Genomic DNA, 27,904 nt, shown 5'->3' with positions numbered 1-27,904 from the left:
CACAATTCCTTATGTGATCCATGAAATATTCTGCTTTTTCATTAAGACAATAGATACGCCGACTCCAGAGCTGCAGTTGGAGTTTGACTGGAGCAGATGCCCTGCATTTCATAGGTGTTAACTTGATGCCATTCTTAGCAACCTGGAGACAGTGTTCCGTGTGTTTTCAAAGCACACTAAGCCCAGCCTACAAATTCATGCCAAGGTGTTTTAGTTGTTTGGCTGCTTCAAATTGTCATTCTCTGTTACTTGTTGCAGTTTACTTCTGTGAATAATGAAACCAAGTGGTTTTTGGTTATTTTTTCCTGGAGTATTCTTTGGGAAAGGTGGTATAGCTGAGCTGTTTACAAAACAGTTGTGCTTTATTGGAAGTCATAAAGTATTTCAATACTTAGTTAACTGTTTCTCTGACAATCAGGCTGTTCCTGCTTTCTGGAAGCAAGTGGGGGATAGTTCTTCCTGGATTGCTCACTTTTAAAAAGTGGCTGGAAGCTTTAGAATAGGATGTCTACAATAAGGAAGGGTTTCATGCGTCACCATCATGCAGTCTCACAGGACCAAGTAGATGATAAGAGACTTCCAGTTACTGGAAGAAAATCACACCTTTAAAAGGTGTTATTGGGTAAAGAATGGACTTCCCAATCACAGTTGTTCCTCAGATTCAAATGTGTAGAGTGCTTTTTAATGGCATGGTCACATGTAATACAATTTTGAACAACCTTTATGATCATCATAGTTTTAACTCTAAAAGAGATTAACATTAATCTATAAATGACCAGACTACGAGCCTAAGGCTGACATTTAGTCTGCAAAAATGGCTTTCTTAAAAGTTTTGTACGTAAAAAGTCAATTTGTTATGTAGTTGTCTAAACTTCTGGCACAGATTCTCTGGGAACCGGGAATACTTGGATATCTGAACACCTTGCAAGTATCAGTCACTTCCAAACAGAAAACTGTTGCTATTGCTTTTCTTGCTTGTTTGAGGGGAAAGGAAATTGGGATGATATGTTAATTCCAAACCATGCAAGAAATACTAGCATCTCATAGATGGGTATCATATGTAGGTTTGCTTTGCCTAGTTGAGTATATTACTCAAGTTTAACAAAGGTTGTAGTTAATAGGATGTTTGAAAAAGTGTTGTATTTGGGTGAGGGGAAGCTATGATTTTTTGGAAACTTTGATACTGATGAGGAAACTGATGTTTATGATTTATAACTAGAGCGGGAATAATACTGAAAAATTAGTCTTTCCAGTGTAGTCTTAAAATACCATTATAAAACTAAGTTGTGTTATTACTTACTGTTTTGTAATTACTGAAAAATGTGTGAGATCTAGTAAATCTCCCAGCTGAGGAAAAAAGTGCCATAGGTGCATTTTTTGTGTGTGCGATTGAGTTGGAGGGGGAGCATTAGGGAATGAGTAAGAGTTTGTACTATGGCTAACTGAAGAAACAGACTTGTGGCTTACACTGTAAGCTAAGGTAGGGCTTGTTGGCTTTTTGCAGCTTTTTATGCATTGCATTCCATGCTTGTAGGAGTTTTGTCTCATCTTTTTAAAAAGCCAGACATCCAGCTGCTCCAAGTGACGATGCCTGTCTGAAATTGTAGCTATGGCTAGAAGAGGCCACAAAAATATTTATGCTAAAACTGGATGGGAATTTTCTTTTGCCCTTTAAGTTGAATGTGTCATAGCAAAGAATTCTATTACAAGGTTCTCTTTGTAGTATCCTAATCCGAATGTGAGCAGTGGAGAGAGAAAATAGATTTGTTTCTCTTGATACTTATTTGGACACCAAACATATGTGAATTGTTTTGAGTACAGGGTTGGTCCAGATAACACCCAGAGGTTCCTTCCAACTGAATTTTTTCTATGAACGTATTTCTGAATGGTTAATGGAGTGTTAAATGAACCAGAAATAGTACTCTGAAGTATTAACTGTGGTGTTTTTGTTGGGTTTTTTTCCTGCAGCATTGCTGTAGTATTAACTTAAAAAAACAAACCCAAAACAAGCAAACACCCCCCCCCAATCAAACAAACAAAAAAAACCCCAACACAAAACCACACTGAATTTGGGGAGGGTAGAGGGAATTAAACTGTTAAAAGGTGGTGGTTGAGAAACGTTTTTGTAAAATCTGTAAGTTAACTCATGGTCAAATGGAAATGCAGCAGACCGAGTACAGTCTATGTAATTCTGGATGTGTCTTCTCAGTTGACATAGTACTTAAAACAACATATTGGCTGCAAAATCTTTATTTTATGTAACGTATTTACACTTCAATTCTAGAAAAGTATTTTTCTAGTTAATTCTGGATGCAGATTTTGTAAAAGGCAGTCTATACAGCCTGTGTATTTCAAACAAGAATTGTTCTCTATTAAGAGTGTTCTTTTCTTAAAGCCAGTAAAGTGGGGAATAAAAGCACTTAGCAGGCATAATTGACCAAGTACGCTCACTGGGAATGTTTATAGTCTGTTTTTTAAAAACTGTGCTCGAAGACTTGAACTCTAGAAATGTAAAAGCTAAATTTAAAGAAACCAGTTTACAGTTGTGAAAGTGAAGGAGAGAGAATGATGGAGTACTGGTGAAGCTTTCACCTCTCTGACATGCTGCTAACTTGCAGCAGTAGATAGAAGTAAATGACTACTTCAGTCTAGTTTAAGAACAGTTGGGTCAAACATAGAACTTAAGGTTCAGTGATCTCGTTTCATGCCCCATTGCTTTTTACCAGTAGAAGGTTAGATATACCTCAAAGAGATTGGGGTTTTTTGTCTATCCAATAACACATTGCCTTACTTTAACTTATCTTAGCGGATTTTATATAGGGAAAACTTTGGCAGTTTTGCATACAGCTTCCAATTAAAGAAACTCTTGCAAATGTAGCTTTTGAGGATTGTGAACCACAAAGCATACCTGTCAAATACAGGAGACTTATTCAATTGACAAAGACTTACAGTAAAAATTCCCTGAAATTTTGAGATGGCTGAGTCACGTTATTGGCTGTACATTACGACCCTCTTCTAAGGCAAAGCAGTGTAGAAAAACATCCCTTGGGTGTTTTCTTTCAAAGTCCAAACAGAAAAGAAAAACTGGAAGGTTGCTTCCTAGATTGTACAACATGTCAAAAAACCTTGCCTGTCATTGAGACTTCACTGGTTGTGTTATTTCCATACTAACTAGTCAGTCTTTTGTCAATACTTAATGTGGTAGTTAATAGTGATGAATGTCTCTTGCCCAATGTGTTCCAAGACTGTTCCTGATTTTTAACTCTTGCTGTTAACTTGGGTCATGGTCCTTCCAGAAGCATGGGGTTTCTGCTGAGAACACTCAGCACGTATGCTTTGTGTGATGAGGTATGTTATTACCCAACTTTGGAGCTTGTGCCATTAAGTTACTTTTCGTTAAGGCTGGAAAACACTAATTTGACTCTTGACTACGGGCACCGTATAAAAAAGCTAATAATACTAACATAGAAGTTTCTAGATAGAGCTAGCTCCCTTTGGGAAAAGGGAAGTAAAAACTCCCATTCCAAATACTCTAAAATAGGCTTGTTGTGGTCATTAAACTGCTTAGATTATAAAACACACCACTTATTTTTCATTTTTGTATTTATGTTCCCAGCTCTTCATAGAATAATCAACAAATGTTGTGGCTGGTTTGTAAAAGTAGAAGAGATACCAATAAAACTGAGAATTGCTCTTGTGCTGCCTTCTGAAACGTTTGTGTGGATGTTGAACAACCAGTTCCACTTACCTGTTTATCAAGGCAGCCTCCACTGGTGGGAGGAAAGCGATTAATATATTTTATCTTGCAATTTCATGCTGTCACCTCTGAAATCTCCTTAAATGTTGACATTAAGTGCTGTAGAAGAGCACTTGTCCCAAGGGAACCTCTAGTGTTTAAGTGGAAGAGCTAATTTTTAAGCAACATCCAGACATCTTGAATAGTCTTGATTGTGGTATATAATTGAGGATGTGTCCAAATAAGGTGCCTGTGCCGCTTTTAGTCTAGCAAGTTTAAGACGACTGATTTATAATAAATTATATTAATTATATTATTACTATTTTACACAAACCTAACTTGTTATATATATAATATGTGAAAGTGAAATGCTGTCATTGTAGGTGATAAATGTAACCAGTTATATGAATTTTTTTATAAGTGGTCACTAGCTAAAAGAAAGCCCTTGAAGTTGATTTTAACGTTTTAATTGAGAAGGTAAAGTTTAACTGTTTTTCTGATGTTTAGCTGCTTGCCAGGGTTGTGGTTAGTAAAATTCTAGTAACTTGTCTTCCACGTGAACTTGTTCTGAAATGGAGGATAAAGCACTGATGTCATTATCACTGCTCAGCAGGACTCCCTTAATCTTAGATACCTTCAACTTGGGATGTTTTCATGTGTAGGGGAAGATGCCATAACTACCACCAAGAGATAAAGAATGAAAATAGAAGCCAATGAGCAACAAAACAGCAGAGTTGATACGTGAAAAGGATAGCAAAACCTATTCCTGATTGTGGAAACTCTTCTTAAACATGTTGTCAAATTACTTTGCAATCCAGCTCTTCAACTCTTCTTTCATCACCTCTTTTCCAAGCCTTTCATTGTACATCAGCAGATAGGATAGTATCACAAGCAACTGCACGGTGATAGGAGAAGTGTAACCATTATTATACCTTCTAATCTCCTGCTGTCCTGGTATGCGAGCAGGTTATTTATTTAAACAGCAAAAAAAAGATGCTTTGCAATATAGTCACCCTTCCATAATTGGTATGTTTTATGGGTTGAAATTAAATCCAAAACACTTAAACTTTTGTGGTCTTCTATTCTATCTCAGGGTTAAACTTCACCAGGCTGAAAACTGCTTTCAGTCTTTTTGAATATACACACCTACGAAAACATTAATGAAAAGTTTCCAAAGAACCATGTATTAAAAATACTACCTTGTTTATGCAGGTGTGTAAAAGTTCTCTTAATGGCAGTGACCAACTACTGCCAGTATCTCTTCAGCTTTTTTAAAATTAAAGTCTGTCTTTTTAACATATCCCTCTTGCAGAGCTCTGATTGTAGTAGTAGGCAGTGTGTGCCTTAGTCTCAAAGCGTTTAATCTGAATGTGAAAGTGACTTTCCAAGATGGGAAGTTGAGAAATCTTTAAACTGTTGTGGAGATGTTGCTCATATTCACTGTTTAAATACCTATGAGCTTATGTCACTTTCTTCTTTGGAAAGTTCATGTTAACTGCAAACATCATCTATTTAGGCAAATACTAGCTATTTCTTTCAGATGTAGTAAACACAAATTGCTGGTACCCTGACCTTGTTAGAGAAACAATTTGGGTAACAGCTTGAAGGGTAGGAAAGAGAGATGCACTAACAAGCAGCTTACTGTCTGAGTAGCCCCACACTTGACATCATACTTGCGTGTTTGCACAACATAGGGTTTGCAAAGCCAATTCTTCTAACAGATATGTACGGAAATGATAAACATTTGATTAAACATGCTGAAGAACCATTTGTCACAGTTTACCATAGCTGTTTTTATACTTCGGGCTGAGGCATGCAGGACCTAATGACATACATAGTCACAATGAATCATGTTTGCACTTCTTGAACACAAATGCAAATATGTTAGTGTCTCGAGTAATGATTTTTGCTTTGGCATTCAACCTGTAAGTGCAGAGAAAACTCTACTATTCAACCAGAGTCAACAGCTAGAACAAGAAAAAGCCTACACTCCTTAAGGCTTCAGAGAAACTTTGGTTTCTTTGTAATTTATATAAAGCAGTCAAATATGCTTACAAAATCAGTAATTCATTCAGCAGTATTGTTTCACATAGAAGACCCAGTTTTCTGATGCGCTTAGATGCAATACACCTGAGGGATCTGTGGTCTTTGGGGAGATGAAGCCCGATGGGAGCTTGTAGTGGTGCTCAGTACTTTGCAGCCGAATAGCATCCTACGGCCCCACACTCGCTTGGTTTGGGGGTAGCCAGGACAGTCTTGGTCTGTTGCTGGAGAAATGAAGGTCTGTTGATAATAGTTTTTGGAAACCTGTTGGTGCTTACCTTTCAGCAGGGTTATCATCTACCACTAAATAAATATTTAGTTAATCACCATTGACTCTGTATCACAAACAAGTCTACTGGGGAGTAGTACACCATTATTTCTAACTGACTCTTGAAAAGCCATGGTGTTTTCCTGTTGTGATTATAGCTTGTGTAGAAGTAGGCAACTAGGATTTGTTTGCCTGCTGTCTTGTTCCATGTGTCTTTGTGTAGGAGAATTTGCTAAGAACTCTATTAGTTCCAGCTGTTTATAGGGCGAGAGCATTTAGCTGCAGAATTGAAATTTTTTCATTACGGTGGCTGTGCCTTTGTGTTAACTCTGCCACAAACTTCCTTCTCTCAAGGAATGGTTTTTAAAAAGGGAGTTAAGAAATACCTCAATGGAGAATGTATTGTTTTGGGTTTTTTCAGTTCAGGAGCTTAAACAAAGGGGGGGGGAGGGATCCCAAACCTACTTCCATGGCTATTGCTGAGGTATGTGGTTCCTTACAAATGCTCTATCAAAAGTGAAGTCACATCCCATCCTCTGTTTGCCAGTAAATAAAAGATAATGATTTTTGCTAACAGAATTCAGTGAGTCCATGCAGACAAAACATATGCTTCTATAAATGCTGTTTGGCTACAGAAGTCAGTTAAGATAGAATAAATGGGAAAATAATTTATATTTGGATTACGGAACAGAAACTTTGGTCTTCCAGTTCACAGTTCTGTGCTTAATATTAAAAATCTGCAACGTTGCAAAAATACTGCTTGCCGCTGCCACTCAAACTTTTTTTAGTTGTTTTCAGTGTCTTGAGTAATTTAGTACAGAAGAAACCCTTTATCTCAATTTAAAGTTGCTGTCAGGCTCCATCCTAAGAAATGTTAAGTGGGAAGTACACAATCTGCTGTAAGTCAGTCTGAGTTTGATGTCTTTTTTTCAGCTGCTTCTTATTAAAGGAAGGGCTCACAGGGTGGATCTTTTGAGTAAAGATGGATGTAAATTAATAAACAGAATTGGGCCTAATCTCAGTCAAATTTTCTTATGAACGCACATTTCTCTCTGTGCCTTCCATCCAGAGGAGCTGGTCGGGTAAATGTAGATTGAACCCTCTTGATGCTGTTGCTTGTGGTAGAGGGGCAAGAATCCTGGAGTGAGGACTGCAGTACCTCCGGTGTTTATTGCAGTTCTTTCCCTGCCCTCCTAGGTATGGACAGTGGGAGAGGAAATCTTTCCTCTTTTTCGGTACAACTGGAGGTTCATCTTGCAGCGGTAGAGAGTTACTTCTAAAAGCCAAAGTGACGTGCCTGGAGGAGATCAGCACCAGGAAAGGCCCAGTTAACTGAGTTACAGCTCTGCTGCGCAGCTGCTCAGGTCGGGTGAAGATTCAGACTAGACCAGGGTGCAGAACACCTGGATTCACTCTGTGCTGGCTCCTTGTCCTTGTCCGTGTGCCAGCGCTTCCTGTTTTTAAAGATCCTGTTTACTGCCTGGGTTCCAAATATCCAAGGAAGGTGGGAGGATGGGAAGAAACATGAAAAGAAAAGTAAACAGCATTATTTAAGGTGGAGTTCTATATTTTTATATATATATATTCAGCATTTGTTACCTATCTAATCTAGTTCAATGAATGATTTTTTAGAGTAATATTTTGTTTACATTGTCTTGCACTAATTTCCAAAAGCAGTACATCTCTGCGTGTGAAAACTGACATTGAAGCCCTTAGTATTTGTAGGTAGGAGCAGAATGTGGTTTGTGGTGTGCTTTTACTTCATGTTCTTTCTGATGTTCATGTGAAAAAAGTGTTTGTCATCTATAAAATAGAATGTTAAAGAAAAATATGTAATCAGAGTGTCCTGGTTAGAAAATCTTATTTCTATTGGTATGAAATGGCATGTTGCTCTGATTTTGTTGCTGGACTCCAAGGCTTTTGATTTAAAGAGCTTGAAAGAATTTGAGTACCGCTCACCAAGTTTGAGTGCATGCCTAGCTGTGGAGGAACAGCTCCAACCAGAAAAGAGCCAGGTGGGAGAGTAATTCTCATCCTGCTACATAGCAAGCCAAGCTAATAATCGAAATAATGAGTAAGCAGATATGTGAAATGTAAAGTGAAGCAGCATTGCTTTTTCTCATTCTTTGTTGTGCCTTATGACTACTAGTCTTCTATAAATAATAAAATCCTTTCCTTTGAGGTGAAGTTAGAAATGGAATTACTGAATGATTTCAGACTAAAAAGGAAGATTTAATTCCAGGCATTCCTTTGTTTAACAAAGAGGAAAAAATCTGCCTTTAACTGGAAGAAAATGTTCTAGGACAGACATTCTGCTCTTGGTATGTCATGGGATCCCTAGGGAAAAAGCACAATCGTAGTGGGAGTTGTAGAGGTCACCAACAACTTGCGAATGTTTCTTTCTCATGATCCTGTTTTCATGGCTCCCAGATAGTGAGTGATATGATAAACAATATGCCTGCATGGATGGGGGAAGGCAAGCAAGGGGATTTGAAAATAAGAATTTACAAAGGTCTTTTGGTTTTCTTGGAGGTAAAAAAAAGACGACGACTTCACCAATAGTAAATCTTTTTAAACTGTTCATTGTGGGTTTTTTTTTTTTCAGCTGTTTGATCCTATGTTTTTTTCAGTAAAAGATAACATATATGTATTACCTCTTGGACAATACTTTATAGTGAGTTCTCTTTTTTTTCAGGATGACCTCACCATTCATTTTATTCACAGTATCTAAAAGTCACTACAGCCAGAATCCAAGAATATTATATTCTGAAACAAAAACTGCCACAACTGTGTGTAAGATAACTTCAGAGTTAACACCTCTGAAATGTAGTCAACCCATATGTTCTCATATCTAACTGAATGGAAACTTTTCACTAATTTCCAGTGGGATTTTACATTCACAGGAAAAAATGATCCTGTATTTCTGCTTTGCTGTAATTCTGTAGATACTACCAATAATGTTAGGCTTTTTTAGCTCTGGCTAGAACAAGGCAGGGGTACTCAGCACTGTTTTCTGTTTTTTGCAGGGGGGAAGAAGTAGGTAACTACAAATAAAATTTGTAGTGTTTGAAATACTTGCCTGTTTCAGGAGGAAACAAAATGCTAAGATGTGTTTTCAACAGTTAAATCCTTCTGTTTATTTCCCTTGAGCTACTGTTTGAGGTCAGATAAGCAGTTGTGTGTATCTGTGCCTTTTCTGTGAAATAATAAGGACACAAGTAATACGTGAGAAATATGAAGACATAACTGCAATAGAACAGTCTCCTGATTTCTATTCTAAACGAAGCAGTATTGCTACTGTTTAAATCTTTGTGTAATAATGTTTTCATAGAGGACAATTTCAGACATCTTTGTGCTAGTCTTCCTGGATTTTGGAGAAATGCCAGCTTGGCAAGCAGGAAGAACAAAAGGACAGTACTGAAAATATCTAGTCTGGGACAGTCTTACTGTCACTGCACAGCAAATTTGGACAGCAGTAAAATTACACAGGCAAGTCTGTCCAGTTTTCTTCATGGTGAGTTTTGGAGTCCCTGATGTGTCTGAAGATGAGAATAAAGCATTTTGGTCTTTAGAAAGTTTGAAGTGTCTGGCACAAAGGTCTTGTATTCTGAAAAGTTGCTCTTGTCCCAGGAATACTTTTTGTCCCCCTCAATAACCTTCATTTCGAGGATTCCACAGAATTTAAAAAAGCTTATTTGAGGACACACCTGTAGTTGATACTTCTGTCCATTTGATAGTGAATCAAGAAAATCGTATAACTTGCACATGAGTGCACAGTAAATTGGAATCTATGAACATAGTTGGATTGCTTAATGAGTAGAAGACTTTTTCTTAAGGCAATGCCGACAGTCTAGAGGAAACTTCTGCCTGGAAAAGAAATCAAATCTAGGCAACAAATCCTAATGAGCAGCTCTTTGATACCAAAGATACCACAAATTATTATGAAACGTTGCTATGTCCTGTCTATGAAAGCAATGTAATGGGATTTGTCTTGTGACTGGAAAAACTAATGGCCTTCAATTAAAGTGTAGTATTTTACTGAATGACTAATTCAGTTTCAAGTATGGATTGATGAAATTTGTATTGAGTGTTCATCCTTTGAATTGATTTTGAAACACTAGCTGATAGCAATGCAAAATTATTCAGTTCTCAGTCACTGGAGTATGTACCTCTTTGCATAAGCATCTCATATGGTATACATTTAATACAGTATTACAGTACAGTAGATTTCTGCTGCTTGCTTCCTTCTGCACTTGCTAGATTTCTTGCTAGTTGATTCATCATAGATGGAGGAATTTTCTTTTTGCAGAGCCTGAAGAGTAACTGTAGGTGCCTGTGATGACAGACAACCTAAGCGTCCTAAAGTGAACAATTTTTCTTTTTTCCCCCTAGACTGGCCCACAGACTTGCACAGTGGGTCTTCACCTGTTTTATAAGACACATGTGTTAGTGTTAGATGGAGCCTTCTCTTTGGAGAACATGCCCACAGATCATTTGCAAAATGGGGGGAAAAGCCTTATCAGTTAACCGTGTTTTTAAATATATTTATATATCTCTGTGGAGTTGGTAGAATGTTTGTGAGTTATCTCTAGACAGTGAAAATCAATTCACTTAATCTAATTTGTAAGCAGATAATCTGTAAAACTGACTGTTCTCCACACTTTCTGATAAAAGAGCTCATAGAAGATAATTTCTTATTTGCTTGTTTTTGTAATGTAAATGCCATCTGTACTGAAGGGTAACAGTCCGTCCTTTTGGCAACACACATAAAACTTAGATCAGTGATGCTCCTGTTTGAGACTCTTCTGGCAAAATGTTAATGTACAAAAAACACTTAAAGTGGAAAAAATACTGCCAGGGTGTCCTGCTGAGCTATAGATGCACAGGGCTTTTATGTATAAAACTGGTAAAAACAACTGCAGTAGCCTCAGATGTCTTAAGCAAAAATGTATATGAGGTTTGACTGAAGTTAATTTCTCCCAAGCTTAGTTTGCTTAAATTATGAACCCAGAAAGTACTTCTTTGTGTACTAAGATTTGGAACCAATATTAGCTCTTGCCATACAATTCTTACTGAATTTCTCCCTCACTGAGCTCAGTTCCTCAAGGGGAAGGAGTTTTCAGAAGTAGCAGCAAACTTTGATGGTCTCATGTAAACCGTTTCAGAGTTAACATATTTGTATTGTCATCAAGAAAGCATTATAAAAATAATTGTAGGCTGTAACTTGTAATAAAATATTCAATAGAATGAAGTTAACCATGCTGCTGCAGTTCTGCACAGTTCAGTGCTGTGAGGTGATAAAACTGCCGTAGTCTACTAAAACCAAATTTTCTAAACTTGGAATCCCTTATTCTAAATGGTGTAGTTGTTTGACTATAGGGGATTTCTATCCCGTAAGAAAAAAGATTGTATAAATTCATATCTCAGTAATATGAGAAGTGTATCTGGAAGCAAGTAGGAATCAGTATTTTGGGAGGTATGTTGTTTAACTTCCCTCATTCTTCCTCTACATATATCTATTATTTTTGATTGTACTTTCAAAAATTAATTGCTTCTAGGTTGGGTGCTCAGTAAGGTTGGTGATGTAGAATGTGCTGAATGGATCGGGAAGGCTGTAATGAGATCAAAAGAATGTGATTTGATCACTGGGTGTCTTTGAGTTTGGCCTTTCTGACCACCTGTGATACCCAAAGCTTTTGGCAGGGGAAAAAAGTTTTTAAGGTGTTTTTGGAAGGTCAGGGATTGCAGGTGTGATGTAATGTTCATTTGAAGTGTTTGTGTGTACCCTTAGTTGGATTTAAATAACATCTCTCTAGAATTCTCTTAAAATTATAGTCCTTTTACTGTCGAAGAACATAATTGATTCTATTTATTCCAGGCTGCCTTCCAGATTTGAAAGTGTACACAGAAACACAAGCTGCCAACTATACTTCAAAACTGTTTCTGTTTACATATTTGCTTTCCAAATCCAAACCCTGGAGGCGTGCTTACATGTGCAAGTAAGATGAACGCACACACAGAATGACTGTGTACACCATTCCAGCACGTCTGTATCCCCCAGTTTAAAACTAAAGCTGCTGTTTTGGTGCAGTTGCTCTAAAAAGAGCGTAGATTTTGGGGTGTCCCTTTTGGACCATTGGCAAGTCTTTAAAGAAATGGTATTGGGTTGGCGTTTAACATTTGAAATTTTTAAAAAGCCATGGTTGACATTTATTTTGAAAAGATACATGTCTAAAGGGATTTCCCATGTATGTGTGTCACCCAACCCTGCCTCTGTTTCTTTGTTCGCTATTACTGGGGGGGGGGGGGGGGGGGGCGCGGAAATTTGCAGTGCAACCACCATTTTTGAAGCTGAACTTGCTCAGCTCTGCTGCAGTTGTGCTTGCTTTCCACTATAGACCCTGGAATTCATCTGACTCCTTGGTGATCCTTAATAAGGCAGCTAAAATAGCAGAAGCTAACTGAAGAAAGGAAAAGCGAGTAGTTCTCTGCCACTTTAATCCGTCTGACCCTGTAGCGAGCTGGCTCAGGGAGCACTGGTGCCAGCATGTTGCAGAACACGGGCCTTGGGCAGGGAGAAGATGGGCTCTTAAAACCATCAGTTCAGAGAAGCCTCAACACAGTTGTGGAACTGAAGTTAAAAGACAGCTGGTATAAACTCAGTCTGTGCTGTGAATATTTAATCTGATTGCGGTCCATCTATATTATCATCGTTTGTGTGTGTGGACAGAAAAGTTCTTACAACTGCATGTTCTTGTTTTATGGTTTTTTTTATGCTGGTATATGCCTTAACAGTAACGTGTTTGTGCCTATGCCTGTAATTAAGAAATGTAAATAAGCATATGATTCACTGGTATGGAGAGAGAGTCTCTTTCATGCTTTGTCTGATCAAAAAGATGCCATTTAACCTTCTGTATATTTCTTTGTTTTATCTGTAAATTGATGATAGCTATGGGTAATTCAGAATTTTCCAAGTTGCTCTAAATGGTGTTATTTGGGTTCATTTGTAATGTTTTGTAATTGGTCAGCTTTCCAAGTTTGGCTCTTTAAATAGGCTGTGAGTGTGCTTAGAACTTTCCATTTCAGCATCCGCTCACTGAGACCATTACAACGGTGAGGAAAATCAAATAGCTTCTTTAAGCTCTTTTTAAAAAAGTCATCAGTTGCAAAGCCCTTCTAAATATGCATGAGGTGTTAGTGGAAAAGCATTTTTCTAAACCTGCAGTGGCACTTCAGTACTTTTTGTTGATATTTTAAAAAGCCCAAACTGCAACTACAAAGGAGGGATAAAAAAAGACAACCCTATTGCTACTTAGAGTTGCTTAGGAAGCAGTGGATTTGGGAAAACATCATTTTCATTCTAATGCTTCTTTTTAAGAACTGAAGTGTGGCAAAAGCAGGTACTGAATGTACTTGGAAGAAAACTTTTCAGAAAATAAGTACCAAGGCATAGAAGTGTGGAGATGAGGATAATGATTTTATTTTTTACATATACATAATTTTAAATATATTTATAATTTTGTATATTTATAGATATAAATATATATATTTAAAAGCAAGCATAGCGGTTATTGCTTTTGCAGAGTTGGAGCTTTCAGAAAGCTGATGAAACAGAAGATGTGTGAAGCTGTTGGTTTGGGTTTTTCCCTTCCTTTCTGTTATTAAGAAACTAAGATACAGGGGCAGCCTTAAGAGAGTTCTTGACTTAAAAGATGACTAAGAATGGCTGTAGAGTAGCAGCCTGGTAATTATCCTAGCCCTGTGCTTTGAAGACATTTGGTTGATGACGGAGGCATGATGGACAATGGACTGTTCTTTAGATGCCTGTTAATATTACCCTCTCATACTGTACATGCTGAAGTTAATGAAATTACAGGCTAAGTGTAAATAATGCACTGTTTGAGATTTGCATAACGTGATGACCCCTGTAGTAACTTACTATTCTGCAATGAGAGCTTACGTTTATGGTATGTAGTTCAGTGAAAATGTCTTGCTGCTCAGTGACAGTCAGAAAAATAACTTAATTAGGAAAGCAATAGAAAATATTATATCACTATGTAAACACATGTTCAGTTTGGGCCTTGAATGTGGTGTCCAGATAGATACAATTTTTTTTTTTTGTACCCGTTCTAAGCTAGCATAAGGCAGTGCTACTAGAAGGTCAGACACATGTTCCTCTCTTTCCCTTTGCTTGGGAAAGATGTTCATGCAGCTGCCAAAGGGAACTAGACTGGGAAATTGATCCTAAATAAAAAAGCCCACCCAAAAAGTGTTAATGGAGCTCAGTTCCTCTGTCTCATTCATGGAAAAAAGGTGCCTGGTGTAAGTAGCTTATATTGATCTAAAAAAAGCTAAGGTCAAGTTTTGTGTGTACATGGATTCTTAAACTCAAGTGTAGAGGTTTCAGTGAATACTTAATAACTATTATGTTAGTGGTGTTTGAATGCAAAATATAGCCATTGATATTCGTCTACAATTATAAGCAGTGTCTGAACAATTTTATCTGAAATTCCTTGTGATATTTGTATTTTAAGAATTAAATTTCTGATTTTTACTTAGGTTTACTCATACGAATCACTGTTTGAAAAACTTCCAGTACAAAGTTACCTAAAGACTTAAAAATGCCTCCACGACCATCATCTGGCGAACTATGGGGCATCCATTTGATGCCACCGAGGATCCTTGTGGAGTGTCTTCTCCCAAATGGAATGATAGTGACTCTAGAATGCCTCCGTGAGGCTACCTTACTAACTATTAAACATGAACTCTTTAAAGAAGCAAGAAAATACCCTCTCTACCAGCTCCTTCAAGATGAATCTTCTTACATTTTTGTAAGTGTTACACAAGAAGCAGAAAGAGAAGAATTTTTTGATGAAACACGGAGACTTTGTGACCTGCGCCTATTTCAACCTTTTCTAAAAGTAATTGAACCAGTAGGTAACAGAGAAGAAAAGATTCTTAATAGAGAAATAGGTGAGATTATCTTTATTTAAACATAGCTAAACTGTTTAACTGGCTCTTCCTCTTCAAAATCAAAGCAAATAACTGACAGATACAGGTGACAAACACAACCAATTTCAAAGTTTGCATTTTGTAATTGTCAGTTGTTGCATCAAGTGTCTGAAGATGCTGATCATAGTAAAGCCAACATTCGTAAACTGCATATTAAATTTTTTTGCTGTTATGTTTCATTCACATGTAAAGTCTTTGCTTTGTACGTATTTGCAGTTGTGTGAGGGTTAGAGGATATTTTTTTGCTTGTCTCTTATTAGCAGAATTTCATACTAATAGAGTGTGAGGCCTTATTGTACCTGTTTGGGAGTCAATCTGAATTTGTCTTGAAGGTTACAGAATTTACAATTCTGGATTTAATTACAAATCTTAAAGCACATTTGTGATAGCACCTGTTTTAATACTGTTCTATCTTGTTTAGAAAGTAAAATTTCAGAAATGAGATGTTTTACCCCCTTTCCTACAAGAAGAACATGGGATGGGAGGGAAAGAAAACCACCTGTTGGAGGGGCAGACAGGAGACAAATGGTGATGTTTTGAATCATCCCGGGCGTAGGTTATTTTCCATTATCCATTGAGAAAAGACTAGCATATGTTTCAGCATCTAGGTTAAGTATCTAAATTCAGGCAGTACAAGCATATCTACTCCCTTTTAGTTGCTAACATGTATATTGCAGTGGCAGAGACTCTTCAACTGGAAATACTTGTTCTGGGGTGCTCCTAATTGTTACATTATTTAATTGTTATGGATGCATCATAGCTAAACTACTACTGCTTTGTAAAGCTTAACCTGTTCAGGACTTAGGGAGATCAGTGGTTAGCTAACCATGCAACAGAACAATTGAAAGTTTTTTCCATTTGAACGTTCATACATAAATAATTATTTATGCCAGTAATCTCATTAAAGTAAATGGAATTACATCTGAGACTGAGGACCTGAGAGGAGTGGATTCATTACATGAATCTATGCCAAAGAGCTTAAGTTCAATATCTCTTGGAATGCTTGTCACACTTTTAAATAGCATAGTTTATTAAAAAAAAAACCAAAAATGAATAGCTGTCACTCAGTTGTAGGCAAGGTTGATTATGGTTGTAATAGCTGCCAATAATTCGGCTAGGCTTTTAGAAAAAAATCAGAGATCACAGCTTCTCTGGTCCACTTAAAGTTCCTTTGAAGTCAGCACAAAGTTTCTTATTACTGGTCCTTTTCCTCCAGGAGGAGTGTTAGCTGTGACAGTGGCGATTTAAGGCTTCCAGGATCTTCTGTGAATGTATACCTGATTTCTAACCCTTTTTGTGACTCCTGAGTGCACTTAACTTCAGAACTGTGGTGTTCTTGAATGAAACAAAACAAATATATACAAGTAGAAGCCAGTGGTTAACACAAATATTTGCTTAAATATTTGTGTTTTGCTTAAAGCATGCTTTTTCTGTCATTGATAGAAGGAACCTTTAGCTTTAGTTATCAGATACAATTATTTCCTCATGCTTCTTCAATACTGTAGGTTTTGCTATTGGCATGCCTGTCTGTGAATTTGACATGGTTAAGGATCCAGAAGTACAAGACTTCAGAAGAAATATTCTTAATGTTTGTAAAGAAGCAGTGGATCTTCGAGATGCCAATGCACCACATAGTAGAGCATTATATGTCTGTCCTCCAAACGTGGAGTCTTCGTCTGAGCTACCCAAACACATATACAATAAACTAGATAAAGGTAAGGGAAATAGTTACAGTAGAAACACAATGGGGTTTTTTCAGTGATTGAAATCAGATTACAGCTGGTGACTTAGGTAAGTAACTGATTTATATACTGTATTTACTACACTGTAGTAGCAGTATCTTACACATTAAGTTACTCAGAATAACTTCCTTGATAGAGTGTAGATTCAAAAGGAAGATGACATTTAAAAAACTTTTTTTTGTGCTATTCTAATAACTTAATCTTGAAATATAACTTGGTGACTAGAGGGTTTGGGTTTTTTTAATGGGTAGAAAGAACTTGTTGGCGTTGTGTTTTTCTTTTCTTTGACATTCAGAAATCTGGAATTAAATGATGCTGAATTACTGAGTTTTCTTGCAGTCCTCAAATAGGAAAACTGTTACTGCTGTTTTCTTGAAGACTGAATAGTCAGCAGTATTTGGTTAATAAAAATATTCTTAATCTCAATAAATAAAAGTTTGAATTTACACTAGAGTCAAAAGTAAACTGAGTGCATGTAGTTCCTTGCAGAATTTATAAACCTTCTGTCAGTTTAGGCTATGAATCTTGTCTACATCTTCTTTCAGTAGTACTGCAAGCAGTTCTCTGTGGTCTAGGGGGGTGGGAGTTGCTTGGTTTGTGTTTTTTGAGGGGTGTTTTTTTTTGTTTTGAAGCTGTATTGAAAATGATATGCCTAACATTATTTTACATTTATTCTAGGGCAAATTATAGTGGTGATATGGGTAATAGTCTCACCAAACAATGATAAGCAGAAATACACCTTAAAAATCAATCACGACTGTGTGCCTGAGCAAGTTATTGCTGAAGCGATTAGGAAGAAAACACGAAGTATGTTGCTGTCATCTGAACAACTGAAACTTTGTGTCTTGGAGTACCAGGGCAAATATATTTTAAAAGTGTGTGGCTGTGATGAATACTTGCTAGAAAAATATCCACTGAGCCAGTATAAGGTGAGTAACATAATGGATTTATTTTGAAGTACACTAAAATAATCCAAATTTGTGAGGGAGAAAAGTGATCAATTTTATGACTGGCTTGCTTTTTCATTAAATTAATCCAAAACATAGGAATTAAAGTTTATGCATCTTTAAGCTGATTGGCTAATGCATGAGTGTAGTGTGGATATTTATTGCTGTTTGTGCTTCAAAAGAGGAGGGCGGAGAAAAGATAATTTAAACTAGAATTTATATCACTAGTGTAATCTTCCTTCTTTGAGTGAAGTAATTTGCCTCTAACATTAGTCATAAATCAGTGGTAGGTACTTTCAGAAATATCCTAGATTTCTGATGGCAAGAGATGAGTTATGCTTGAATAGGGTTGATATAATACAAAAGGAAGTTTGATCAGATGTTAACTTATGAAGCAACCATTGCTATTATGAATCTTGTCCCTTCCCCCTTTAGGGGTGGAAAAAATCTAAACAAGTTATTTGTTTTCCTCTTACTTACACCTTTAAATTTTTTGATCTTATTAAAGGAGTGATAAACTTCCAGCACTAAACAAATAATTTTTAAATCCTCCTTGTGGCTGGCTGTCCTTCACTGCCTGGGTTTTGTTAGTGCTGTGAGTGTGAGACAACTGCTGACAGAGGAGCATCTGAGCAGACAACAATGCTACCCTGTAGATTTCCTGACAGGCTGCTGCTGCTGCTTCCTCTTTGAGGAATGTATTGTTGCAAGAAACAGCTTCCATTCCTTCATCTAAAATGGTTGACGATCTGCTCTCAAGAGCAGTGGGGGAGAGGAGGAGGGTGGGGGATCCTGAATAATGGGAAAAGCATCTCTTTTTCTATGGGAGCTGGGGAACAAGTGCAAGCATACAAGAATAATTTTGCGCAGTCATCTTGAGATCAAACACTAGACCTATTTGATCTAGCATGGTTTCTTCAGAAGTATCTGGTATGCCTTTACTGTGCCGCAAAAGAGCTTGCTAATTACACTCCAGGGCTGGACCTGTCTTAACGCATTGTATTTTGTGGTGCTGTTGCCAGACTAAATGCCCTCAGCACCCAGTCCTGAATGGACACTGTACAGCCTTGCAGCTAGAGTCTGTCAGGATCAGCGATGGGCTAAAGTTAACAAGTGCAACTGAACCAAAAATGAGTGTGTCTGCCACTTGTCTTGTGCTCTCTGCCTGTGACCAGGAGTATCAGTCACCTGTGCTAGGTCTGCAGAGCAGACTATGCAGCAGCATGCTATGCAAAAGCAGCTCAGCTGCTTCCAGGGTCTGCTTTGTTTGTGCTGCTCTGCACCGGAGCTAAGGAGCACTACAGGAAACCTGACCTGTCATTTTGTCAGTTCTGTTCTCTATCTCCAGTTCAACTTTCCACTGTTGTAGATGTTACATGTCAAAATCTGTATGAAGTGCCACTGTGCAATCCTACCCAACAACATATTTAAACTGTTGAATGGTTTAACTACAAACAGTGTAAAGGATGCACATACAGGGACAATGACAAGCTCTTTAAATGTGCTTTTAAATTTATATTTTCCTGAATATTTTTAGGTATAGATTACCAAGAGTCTAGACTTTGAAAACATTCTGAATTTTGGTTTTGTTTTCTTGCAGTATATCAGAAGCTGTATAATGCTTGGTCGCATGCCCAATCTGATGCTGATGGCTAAGGAAAGCCTATATACCCAACTACCACTGGACACCTTTACCATGCCATCTTACTCCAGGCGTATCTCTACAGCTACACCCTACATGAATGGAGAAGCTACAGCCAAATCTCTCTGGACAATAAACAGTGCTCTCAGAATAAAAATCCTCTGTGCAACCTATGTAAATGTGAACATCAGAGACATTGACAAGGTAAGGCGAATGCTGTAAGGCAACGTATATGGTTTTCAGCAGCTCGTGGTTTCCCTCCTGAGTTTTCTGTTCCGTGTTTACATTTGAAAAGAGGTGTTATTTAACATGTTAGAAAATTAGACCATTTTGTTTAAATAAAACAGTCAATCCTGACAAATACAGCTGTGTTTTAGCATCTGAAAACTTTTGTGTGCTACTTAAGGGTGCGAGTTGTGGTATTTAGCTAAATATTCTGCCTGATAAGAGCAGAACTCAGTTTGAATAGTTCGCTTCAGCTGAATATGTAATGGGTAGAAAACAAACCCCATGTTTTTAACTATATTCTAAATAATTGTTATGTTTAAGAATGTAATACAGTAACTAGGAATACTTTTAATGGGGGTATGCTGGACAGTGTGCTGCTGCCTTTTTAAAAACAAAGGTATGTATGGGAAGACCAAAGAAAAAAGGCAGGTGTAGGGTTCAGTCACATTGAAGTCATGCCACAAGCCTGGCTCTCTAAGTTTCTCAGAACTTGTTTGGTCTTTTCTTTCACTATAGCTTGACACAGGAAGAATTGAAAATAAATTCCAGTGGGTTTTTTAGAGTTCATTTCAAGTTTATTACTGTGTTTTTAAGAACTAGTTTTGCAATTAATGAGGAAAAAGACCAAAACATTTTTTTTCTAGAAGGGTATGCTTATACTGTGCTTCACACCTTGCAGAGCATGAATGAATTTGGCTTGGGGGATGGTGGGGCTGTTTGGTTTTCAGTTTTTATTTTGTGTTTTTGCTTGATGGAAATTAAGGGGTAATACGTTGTAATCATAGTATGTGTTGATAGCAGTGAAAAAAATTGTTTACAGTAACATTTTGAAGATAGTACTAATATTAACATTATTTTCAGATCTATGTTAGAACAGGTATCTACCATGGAGGGGAGCCTTTGTGTGACAATGTGAATACTCAAAGGGTACCCTGTTCTAATCCCAGGTAAGCTAAGTACTTGAATAACTCTAGAGAACTTGACTTCCAGGGCATCATAAACAATACCGCTGAAGGACTAAAGGCTCAACTTAGCCATTATTCATGTAGAGCTCCTTGCTGGGAATCCTTGACCTCAGTTAGAATCATAGAAGTTTTGTAAGAACATTTTTACATATCCCTGTATTTATAAATAGAAGTAATTCATGCACAAGTATTTTGTCTCATTGCATATAATAGTATAGTTTCTTTAGTGAACAGATCTGTTTTATGCATGCATTTGCAGTTGCCTCTGAAACTACAATATAATTACTCATTAATACTGTAAAATCAGCATAGCTCTGGTTTTGACTGTGGATCAATAGCAGGTGTTCTAGTTGCAGGTTCAGACTTCACCTTCAGCATGAGGCAATGTGATGTAATGTAACCTAATTTTGTTTCAGTGAGGTTGCAGAACGTGTACTAAAGCAGAGCCATTGAGTGTGGAGAGATATGGGTATGGTTTGCTAACATGGGAGTGACTGCCAGCCTGGGCTGATTATTTTCAGGAGATTTGACCTTCCCCATGAATATTATCTTTGAACATTAAATTAAAAGTGCCATTAATGTGCAGAAAGAAGCTTTATATGAGCATATATAACCATACTGAGAACAAATATCTAAAAGATGTTGAATTTCTGCCCAGAACTTTGCCTAACCAGGAGAGGTGAAATTTCAGCATCTGAAATTTAGTTGAGTTCTGAAAGCTATGCCACATGTTCTCCATTTGCTTTTTTTTCCTCAAGTGAAAAATATTTCACAAACTAAACCTTACATTAATGTAGCACATGCGTGTTTGTTATCTTTAGGTTATACCTATACTGACAGTTGCAGGCAGTAAGTTTGGAAGAGTGAAAGTGAATGAACCTATTACTAAGTTTGCAGGAATTGAACCTAGCATGACTTTTTAGACAGTGTTGGTGCTAGAAGCCTAATTGGGGAAGTTTCCATTCCCAGAAGGAGTAGATGCGGTCAAATGTGTGTAGGAGGACCCCTGTTTGGTAAGAAAGTGTATTCTTTATGCATGTATACAGTTTAGGTAGGAATATAACAAATGCTTTTCAGTATAACTTGATTAAATGCAGTTATCTTCCATGCTGTCCTTTACCATGGTTTTATTCTGCTTTTTAAATGTTACAGATGGAATGAATGGCTATTGTATGACATGTACATTCCTGATCTTCCACGTGCTGCTCGGCTCTGCCTTTCTATCTGTTCTGTTAAAGGCCGGAAGGGTGCTAAAGAGGTAAAATACTTCATGGCTTTAATACAGTAACGTACAAAAGCTACTTGAGTTAAGTTTGGGAAAATATTTGGTAAATGCTGTTCTGGCAATGAGTCTTAGTGCAGTGTTTGATTTGAATCTGATTAAAATAGGGGGTTTTCTTTTCTTGTATCTTATTCGGACTACTCTTTTTTTTTTTTTTTTTTGTGGTCAGAAATTAAACAACACGGATAAAACGCTTACTGTTCAACACTGTAAATTGTGTCTACACTGGTATTGACAGATGCAAAGATCAGCGTTAGTCTTTTGAGGTGCAAGTGCCTTTAAACTCCGGTATCTAAATCCATGTGTTACCTATTTATTAAGAAAAGGCAGTGTTTATACTTGAAATTAGAGTTAATTTTTAAAGTAGAGAAAATTTGTGCTGCTTTAGCATTTGATGTAAGATTCTAAACAGTGATTTTTAAGAATCTATGTATGGCATCTAATTCTAGTCACCAGCATCGTTACATTTTGGGTTTGAGTGTGTGTGGCAGGTACTATATAGTTTTCTGTCTACAACCAGGTTTATGAATCTCACAGAATCATAGAATGGTTTGGGTTGGAAGGGACTGTTAAAGATCATCTAGTCCAACCCTGCTGCCATGGGCAAGGACATCTGTCACTCAATCAGGTTGCTCAAAAGGCCTTGAATGCTTCCAGTGATGAGGCATCCACAGCTTCTCTGGGCAACCTGTTCCAGTGTCTGACTACTCTTATTGTAAATAAATAAATAAATTTAAAAATTCTTTCCTATGTCCAGTCCAAACCTACTGTCTTTCAGTTTAAAACTGTTGCCCCTAGTTCTGTCACTACATGCCTTGGTAAAAAGTTTCTCTCTGTCAAAAAAAACCCAACCTCTTCATCATTGAGAGTTATTTTGATATGGGGAAGATGTTAGCATGTGTTTTCAAGTGTTTGATATTGTTTAGCAAAATGACTGCTGTGACAGTCATATATAGAAAAATACGGTACAGCTTACACAACCTGCTTTCTGCTAATATGGGAATGTAACAACTTGCTCTGGGGTGAAGTTATTTCTCCTAACTCTGCAGTAATTAACAGATGACACTGAAAAATCATCTTTTAATCTCTTTAAGGAGCACTGTCCGTTAGCGTGGGGAAATATAAACATGTTTGATTACACAGACACTCTTGTATCTGGGAAAATGGCTTTGAACCTTTGGGCAGTACCTCATGGGCTGGAGGATTTGTTGAATCCTATTGGTGTTACTGGATCAAATCCAAATAAGGTAAGTATTTGCATGCCAGCTCTCCTTAAGAGTACATTTTCAAAATGCGCTGTTTTCTAATTAGTATCATTTAACAGAAAAAGTACTTTAAATTCCCTTTACATAGGAAACTCCATGTTTAGAACTGGAATTTGATTGGTTTAGCAATCCTGTAAAGTTTCCAGATATGACGGTGATTGAAGAACATGCCAATTGGACTATATCACGTGAACTGGGGTTTAACTACAGCTATGCGGGGCTGGTAAGGCAAACTCTCCTTCCAAGATTAGCTACTAACATATGAAACTATTATTTTACTCAGTGCATTAGTGATAAAACTTTTTTCATATATCCTAATTTATTGTAAAACCAAGAAATATTTTTTTGGTGTGTTTAGCATAGCGAGTAATATATTCTTTCTTTATATTACCATAAACTGACTTAATGCTTCACTGACAAACCAAAACACTTTAAAGGGAAACTGTCTTTGCAAACTGTTAAGGCCTTTTTGACACTTTTATATTGCTAATCGGATATCTAAACTACCTAGTTTAACTTTTGAAAAGTTGTAATTCTCCTTCAATGATACTGTTTTTCTTTGTTGCAATTTCATATCTATAGGTGGGCTTGCTTTTATAACCTAAAGATGCTTAAACTCTTTACTGGCTGTTTAATGGGCTAGTTGTGACCATAAGTACAGGGAATTTTAAGGGAATTGATTGATGTACGTGTGAGTGTAGTCCCTTCTCTCTTCCATGAAGAAGATCTCTATGTTGACAATTGGCTTTTTGGTAAGGTTGGAGCTTTATTAAAAGCACACTTTGTATGAGTAAAAGGAGAGAAAGAGAAAAGCAGTAAAGGTGAAAATGCTATGTATTTAAAGACAAGGCTGCAAAATTAGTTGGTATGTTTTACATCTTCTTCTGGAGGCTGGTTCAAAGACTCGAGAGTTTCCCCAAGAGAGCTTTGTGGCCTGTGTGAAGAAGAATCTCTGGGTGGAAAGTTTCGGTGTGCCAGAAAGCATGTAGGTGTCAGTAAGCTTCCAGTTTGGGAGTTCTGGTGATGTTTGTAACATTCCCATCTCAACATAGCTTGAAGAAAGGGTTGTAGGCATTTGATTGCTCTTGATACTCTGTGGGAAGCACATCAGAGTGGTGTATCTGCTTATAGTATATATTGTGACTGAGCAGTGCTGCAGGGCTCTTAATAAGTCTTTAAGGCCAGCTGGCTTGGTAAATAACATTCCTTTGCTATAACATAGCCTATTACCTGGCTGTATATATGCTCCGCTCATTGTTTTGTTCCATCTGTAGGCAAAAATAGAAAATGGTGAGGAGAATAAGTTCTCACTTCAGGGACAAAGTAGTGATCAACTTACACTTTACAGTTTAAAAAAAAAACAAACCCCAACATTCTGAGGTAGAACAAAATCTTAAATTATTGCCTTTTTTGTTTTGTGATAATCTTTGAAATCCTGTAGAAGAAGGTAATAGAGGTTAAATATGGAGAAAGCATATTTGCATTGATGGCTGAGTTGACAGGGAAACAAACTGTATATCACTGCTTTGGTTTCTCTTATTATTCATGCTGCTTTTCTTTCAACCCTCCCTTGTTGTCTGCAAAAATCCTCTTATTACTTATCCTTTCTTAAATAATTTCATTAAATGCTTAGTAAGTTTGAACATCAGTAGTTATCTCTTAGTACTGTATTTGTCCCCTTTTTTCTTTTAATGTGTGGTATCTTCAGGTCTGAAGCCAAACTTTCTATATTCAGATACTGTGCATATTTATAGCTGTTTGTAATATTAACTATATTTAGGGAGTTAAAAGGCAATGTGTTGTTTCTCGTTCAAAAATCGGATACTAGATTATTGTGTAGCATTGGCCATATTTGAAAGAGGTAAAAATGCTTGTCTGAAATGGTCAAAATGAGCAAAGCAGTCACTGAAGTATGATTTCTATATAAATGTTTTTGTTATGATACACAGAGCATAACTTTTTGTTTAACCTTGAAATGCATTACACTGCATTTAAAATCAATTAATACATACTCATAAGAGATCATTTATAGGTCCATTATTATCTCTAATATGAAAGAATTTTCAAATATTAAATCTAATTTACTGTCCCACAATTCATAGAATTTCAAGTTTTTGGTGTTGACCGCAACAGGATAAATGCATTTTCCTTCTGGGCTTGACCTAAACTATGATCTTTCTGACCCACTATGCAGGTACATTTTATACTTTTTTGACTTTCACTTACTATTTAGGATGACTCAGAATCAAGATGAATATGTACAATTAATCACTTGTTCAATATCAACTATTTGATCTTGTGTCAGGAGTAGGGTGATGATAAAGTCATTTATCCATTAACTTCCTTGCAGAATGACTCTGGCTTTGCTACTTGCACTGTATCCGTTAACATAATATTTAAGAATGTGTTCTGAAAACTTTCCTGTGCCACAAAGAGTAGTCCTGAATAATTTTCCCCTAGTTCTAAATCCAGTCCATTTACTTCAGAAGGGTAGCTAAAAAAACCATGTTGGTGCACTTAGATCTCACTATCACACTACTAACAGGGCAAGGTACTAAAAATCCTGTAAGTTAGTTGATTCATACCTTCATATTGGTAGATGTAAGCTTGAAGGCCAGAATATTCTTGTCCCATGCAATAGTAGTCGGACCCATCATGAGAACACATAGTTTATGTAATTAAAGTAGAGAATTTTCAGTCTGAAGTAGATATCACGTGGTATAATCTGACAACTGTTTGCAAAATTTGTGCATACTCAGAAATAACACCAGTTTGCCTTTTAAAGGGTACCTTGATCTCCTGCCTGGAAACTTCAGATTGTTCTCTTCTTCAGCTTCTTTTTTTTTTAAGCTAGATACATTGGAAGGACTTTAGGTAAAAGACATGTAGGTATTTTTGTTTAGAAGTACTAGTTCAACCAGTTGAATATTTCCATAAACAAAACTGGCAGACAGAGCTCAGTTTTGTTCTTATTATCTTGTTTAATGTGCTGAGTAGAAATTGTGGAGGGAAAGAGCAGAACAAGAGGCTAAATACTGTGGTTCTACTGTTTAAACTATTTGAACTTGGGTAAGAGTTGATCTTGTTCTTTTGTAGTAGTATCATACAGGTGTGAAAATGCAAGCTCACTACAAAAACACTGTTGAACTCTTGTAGAATTTTTGGGATAGCTTCATCTTAAGTGTCAAAACTTGTTTATTACAGTTGTATTTTATACTAAAGGCAATAATATAAGCTGCTTAAGATTTCTCTTTTTTGCAGTGCAATTGATTCTGTAGTTGAAACCTCAGAAACAGCATTTCATATGTCACTTTGTGAAAAAGACATTAAATAAATTAAGAAATGGAAAGTATAGGAGAAGAATTGAACTTGGCACGTGAGCTGTCAAAAATCAAGTATAGTTTCAATACCTCTGCCATCGATCTAAGCTGGTTCTAATAAATGAAGTCTTAAGTTAAATTAATTTTAGCATGTACCACTTGTTATCTGTGCTCTTTGGGGAATATCTTATACTAATTCTGGTTAATGTTTTGCAGTCTTCCTGTTACTCAGGCTTTCCTACAGTTTTCTACCTTTTATTTACCTAGCTTCATCCCCCCATATTCTGCTTTTTCAGTTCTGATTATTTTTCACTCCTTTCAGCAGCTCTCAGCAATCTCAAAACTGGAGACAGAAGGGACCAGTTTCATTTTGGGCTGCATTTTGTTCATCATATGTCAACTGCTGCTATTTTTCCACATAGCTGATTTAGTTGAAATGTACCTCTTCTTGTCCCAGTAGTGACTAAAAGCAATTGTGGACATCAAAGGCCTAGTCTTTCATGTCTCTCTATTTTTAAATTGTAAGTCTTCGGTTATAACAAAAGGAAACAATATGATAGTATTTAATGACATAGGCTATAAGTGTTGCTATGCTGTTAAAATACTTCCTGTATGTTGTATGACAACAGAAGGAAACGGGTGGAGGGTTAATGTACCACTCTTTCTCTGCAGAGTAACAGAATAGCTAGAGATAATGAATTAAGAGAAAGTGACAAGGAGCAACTGCGAGCCATATGTACACGAGATCCTTTGTCTGAAATCACTGAGCAAGAGAAAGACTTCCTCTGGAGCCACAGGTATTTAAAAACGAAAACCAAACCAAAGAAAAACCCTTGTCATAGTCAAACTTCACTCCAGTCACTCCAAATGTGTCATGATCGTCTTGGGTTTTGCCCCCTTTCTTTGTTTATTCTATGTTATTGGAGTTAGTGTTTTAGAAAAGGCTTTTAAAGCATTTTGCATTGTATGTCTTCGTCCATAAGCCTATGGAAAAAAGTTGTTTAATTAGTTTAACTGCAGTATACCTTCATGCATGGATCCTGACACCATGTTATGGTATCCATTGGATTCTGATGACAAAGGAAGAAAAAGGTGCAAGGCTGAGGGGACATAGTAGATGGTTATCGAGGCAAAAATGACATTTTGTACATACAACTGTTTTCTTTTGCAGACACTATTGCGTGAATACTCCAGAAATTCTGCCCAAGCTACTTTTGTCTGTTAAATGGAATTCGAGAGATGAAGTGGCCCAGGTAACGTATAGCACTGAATTAGTTTTAAGTTTTGAAGAAGCTTTAAAATATGCTATTTTAAGAAAACTTCTGGAAGTTAAGAACATCCTATGTGTGCATGATATGTTGAATGAAAACTTAGATGATGCAAGTTGCCACTATCATTGACTGATCAGTCTGGTCCATAGTTCTTGTTGTTTAGCTTAGCCTGAGTCTTAAGAT

The 27,904-nt window shown here is 36.9% G+C and overlaps 1 protein-coding gene and 1 long non-coding RNA gene across 3 annotated transcripts in view; one reads left to right on the top strand and one right to left on the bottom strand.

Moving 5' to 3' along the window:
* PIK3CA (phosphatidylinositol-4,5-bisphosphate 3-kinase catalytic subunit alpha) overlaps positions 1 to 27,904 on the top strand; it is a 45,280-nt gene that overhangs the window by 1,881 nt on the left and 15,495 nt on the right. For both annotated transcript variants that reach the window (XR_012836813.1, XM_075761512.1), the window contains exons 2-11: positions 14,607 to 15,020; positions 16,565 to 16,774; positions 17,480 to 17,730; positions 19,349 to 19,594; positions 20,480 to 20,565; positions 21,736 to 21,841; positions 22,960 to 23,112; positions 23,219 to 23,353; positions 27,123 to 27,247; positions 27,622 to 27,703. Coding sequence is in view for 1 of the 2 variants with exons in the window: in XM_075761512.1 (XP_075617627.1) it covers positions 14,669 to 15,020; positions 16,565 to 16,774; positions 17,480 to 17,730; positions 19,349 to 19,594; positions 20,480 to 20,565; positions 21,736 to 21,841; positions 22,960 to 23,112; positions 23,219 to 23,353; positions 27,123 to 27,247; positions 27,622 to 27,703 (1,746 nt within the window). In the remaining variant the exon portion in view is untranslated. The remainder of the gene's footprint in view (positions 1 to 14,606; positions 15,021 to 16,564; positions 16,775 to 17,479; positions 17,731 to 19,348; positions 19,595 to 20,479; positions 20,566 to 21,735; positions 21,842 to 22,959; positions 23,113 to 23,218; positions 23,354 to 27,122; positions 27,248 to 27,621; positions 27,704 to 27,904) is intronic.
* LOC142602955 (uncharacterized) overlaps positions 23,351 to 27,904 on the bottom strand; it is a 23,676-nt gene continuing 19,122 nt past the window's right edge. The window contains exon 7 of the long non-coding RNA XR_012836815.1: positions 23,351 to 24,398. This is a non-coding gene — a long non-coding RNA (uncharacterized LOC142602955). The remainder of the gene's footprint in view (positions 24,399 to 27,904) is intronic.

The sequence above is a fragment of the Balearica regulorum genome, chromosome 9, assembly GCF_011004875.1.
Source record: "Balearica regulorum gibbericeps isolate bBalReg1 chromosome 9, bBalReg1.pri, whole genome shotgun sequence".
NCBI classification, from domain to species: domain Eukaryota; kingdom Metazoa; phylum Chordata; class Aves; order Gruiformes; family Gruidae; genus Balearica; species Balearica regulorum.
Note: the sequence above shows the minus strand (reverse complement) of the source record. Positions and strands in the feature narration are given on the sequence as shown.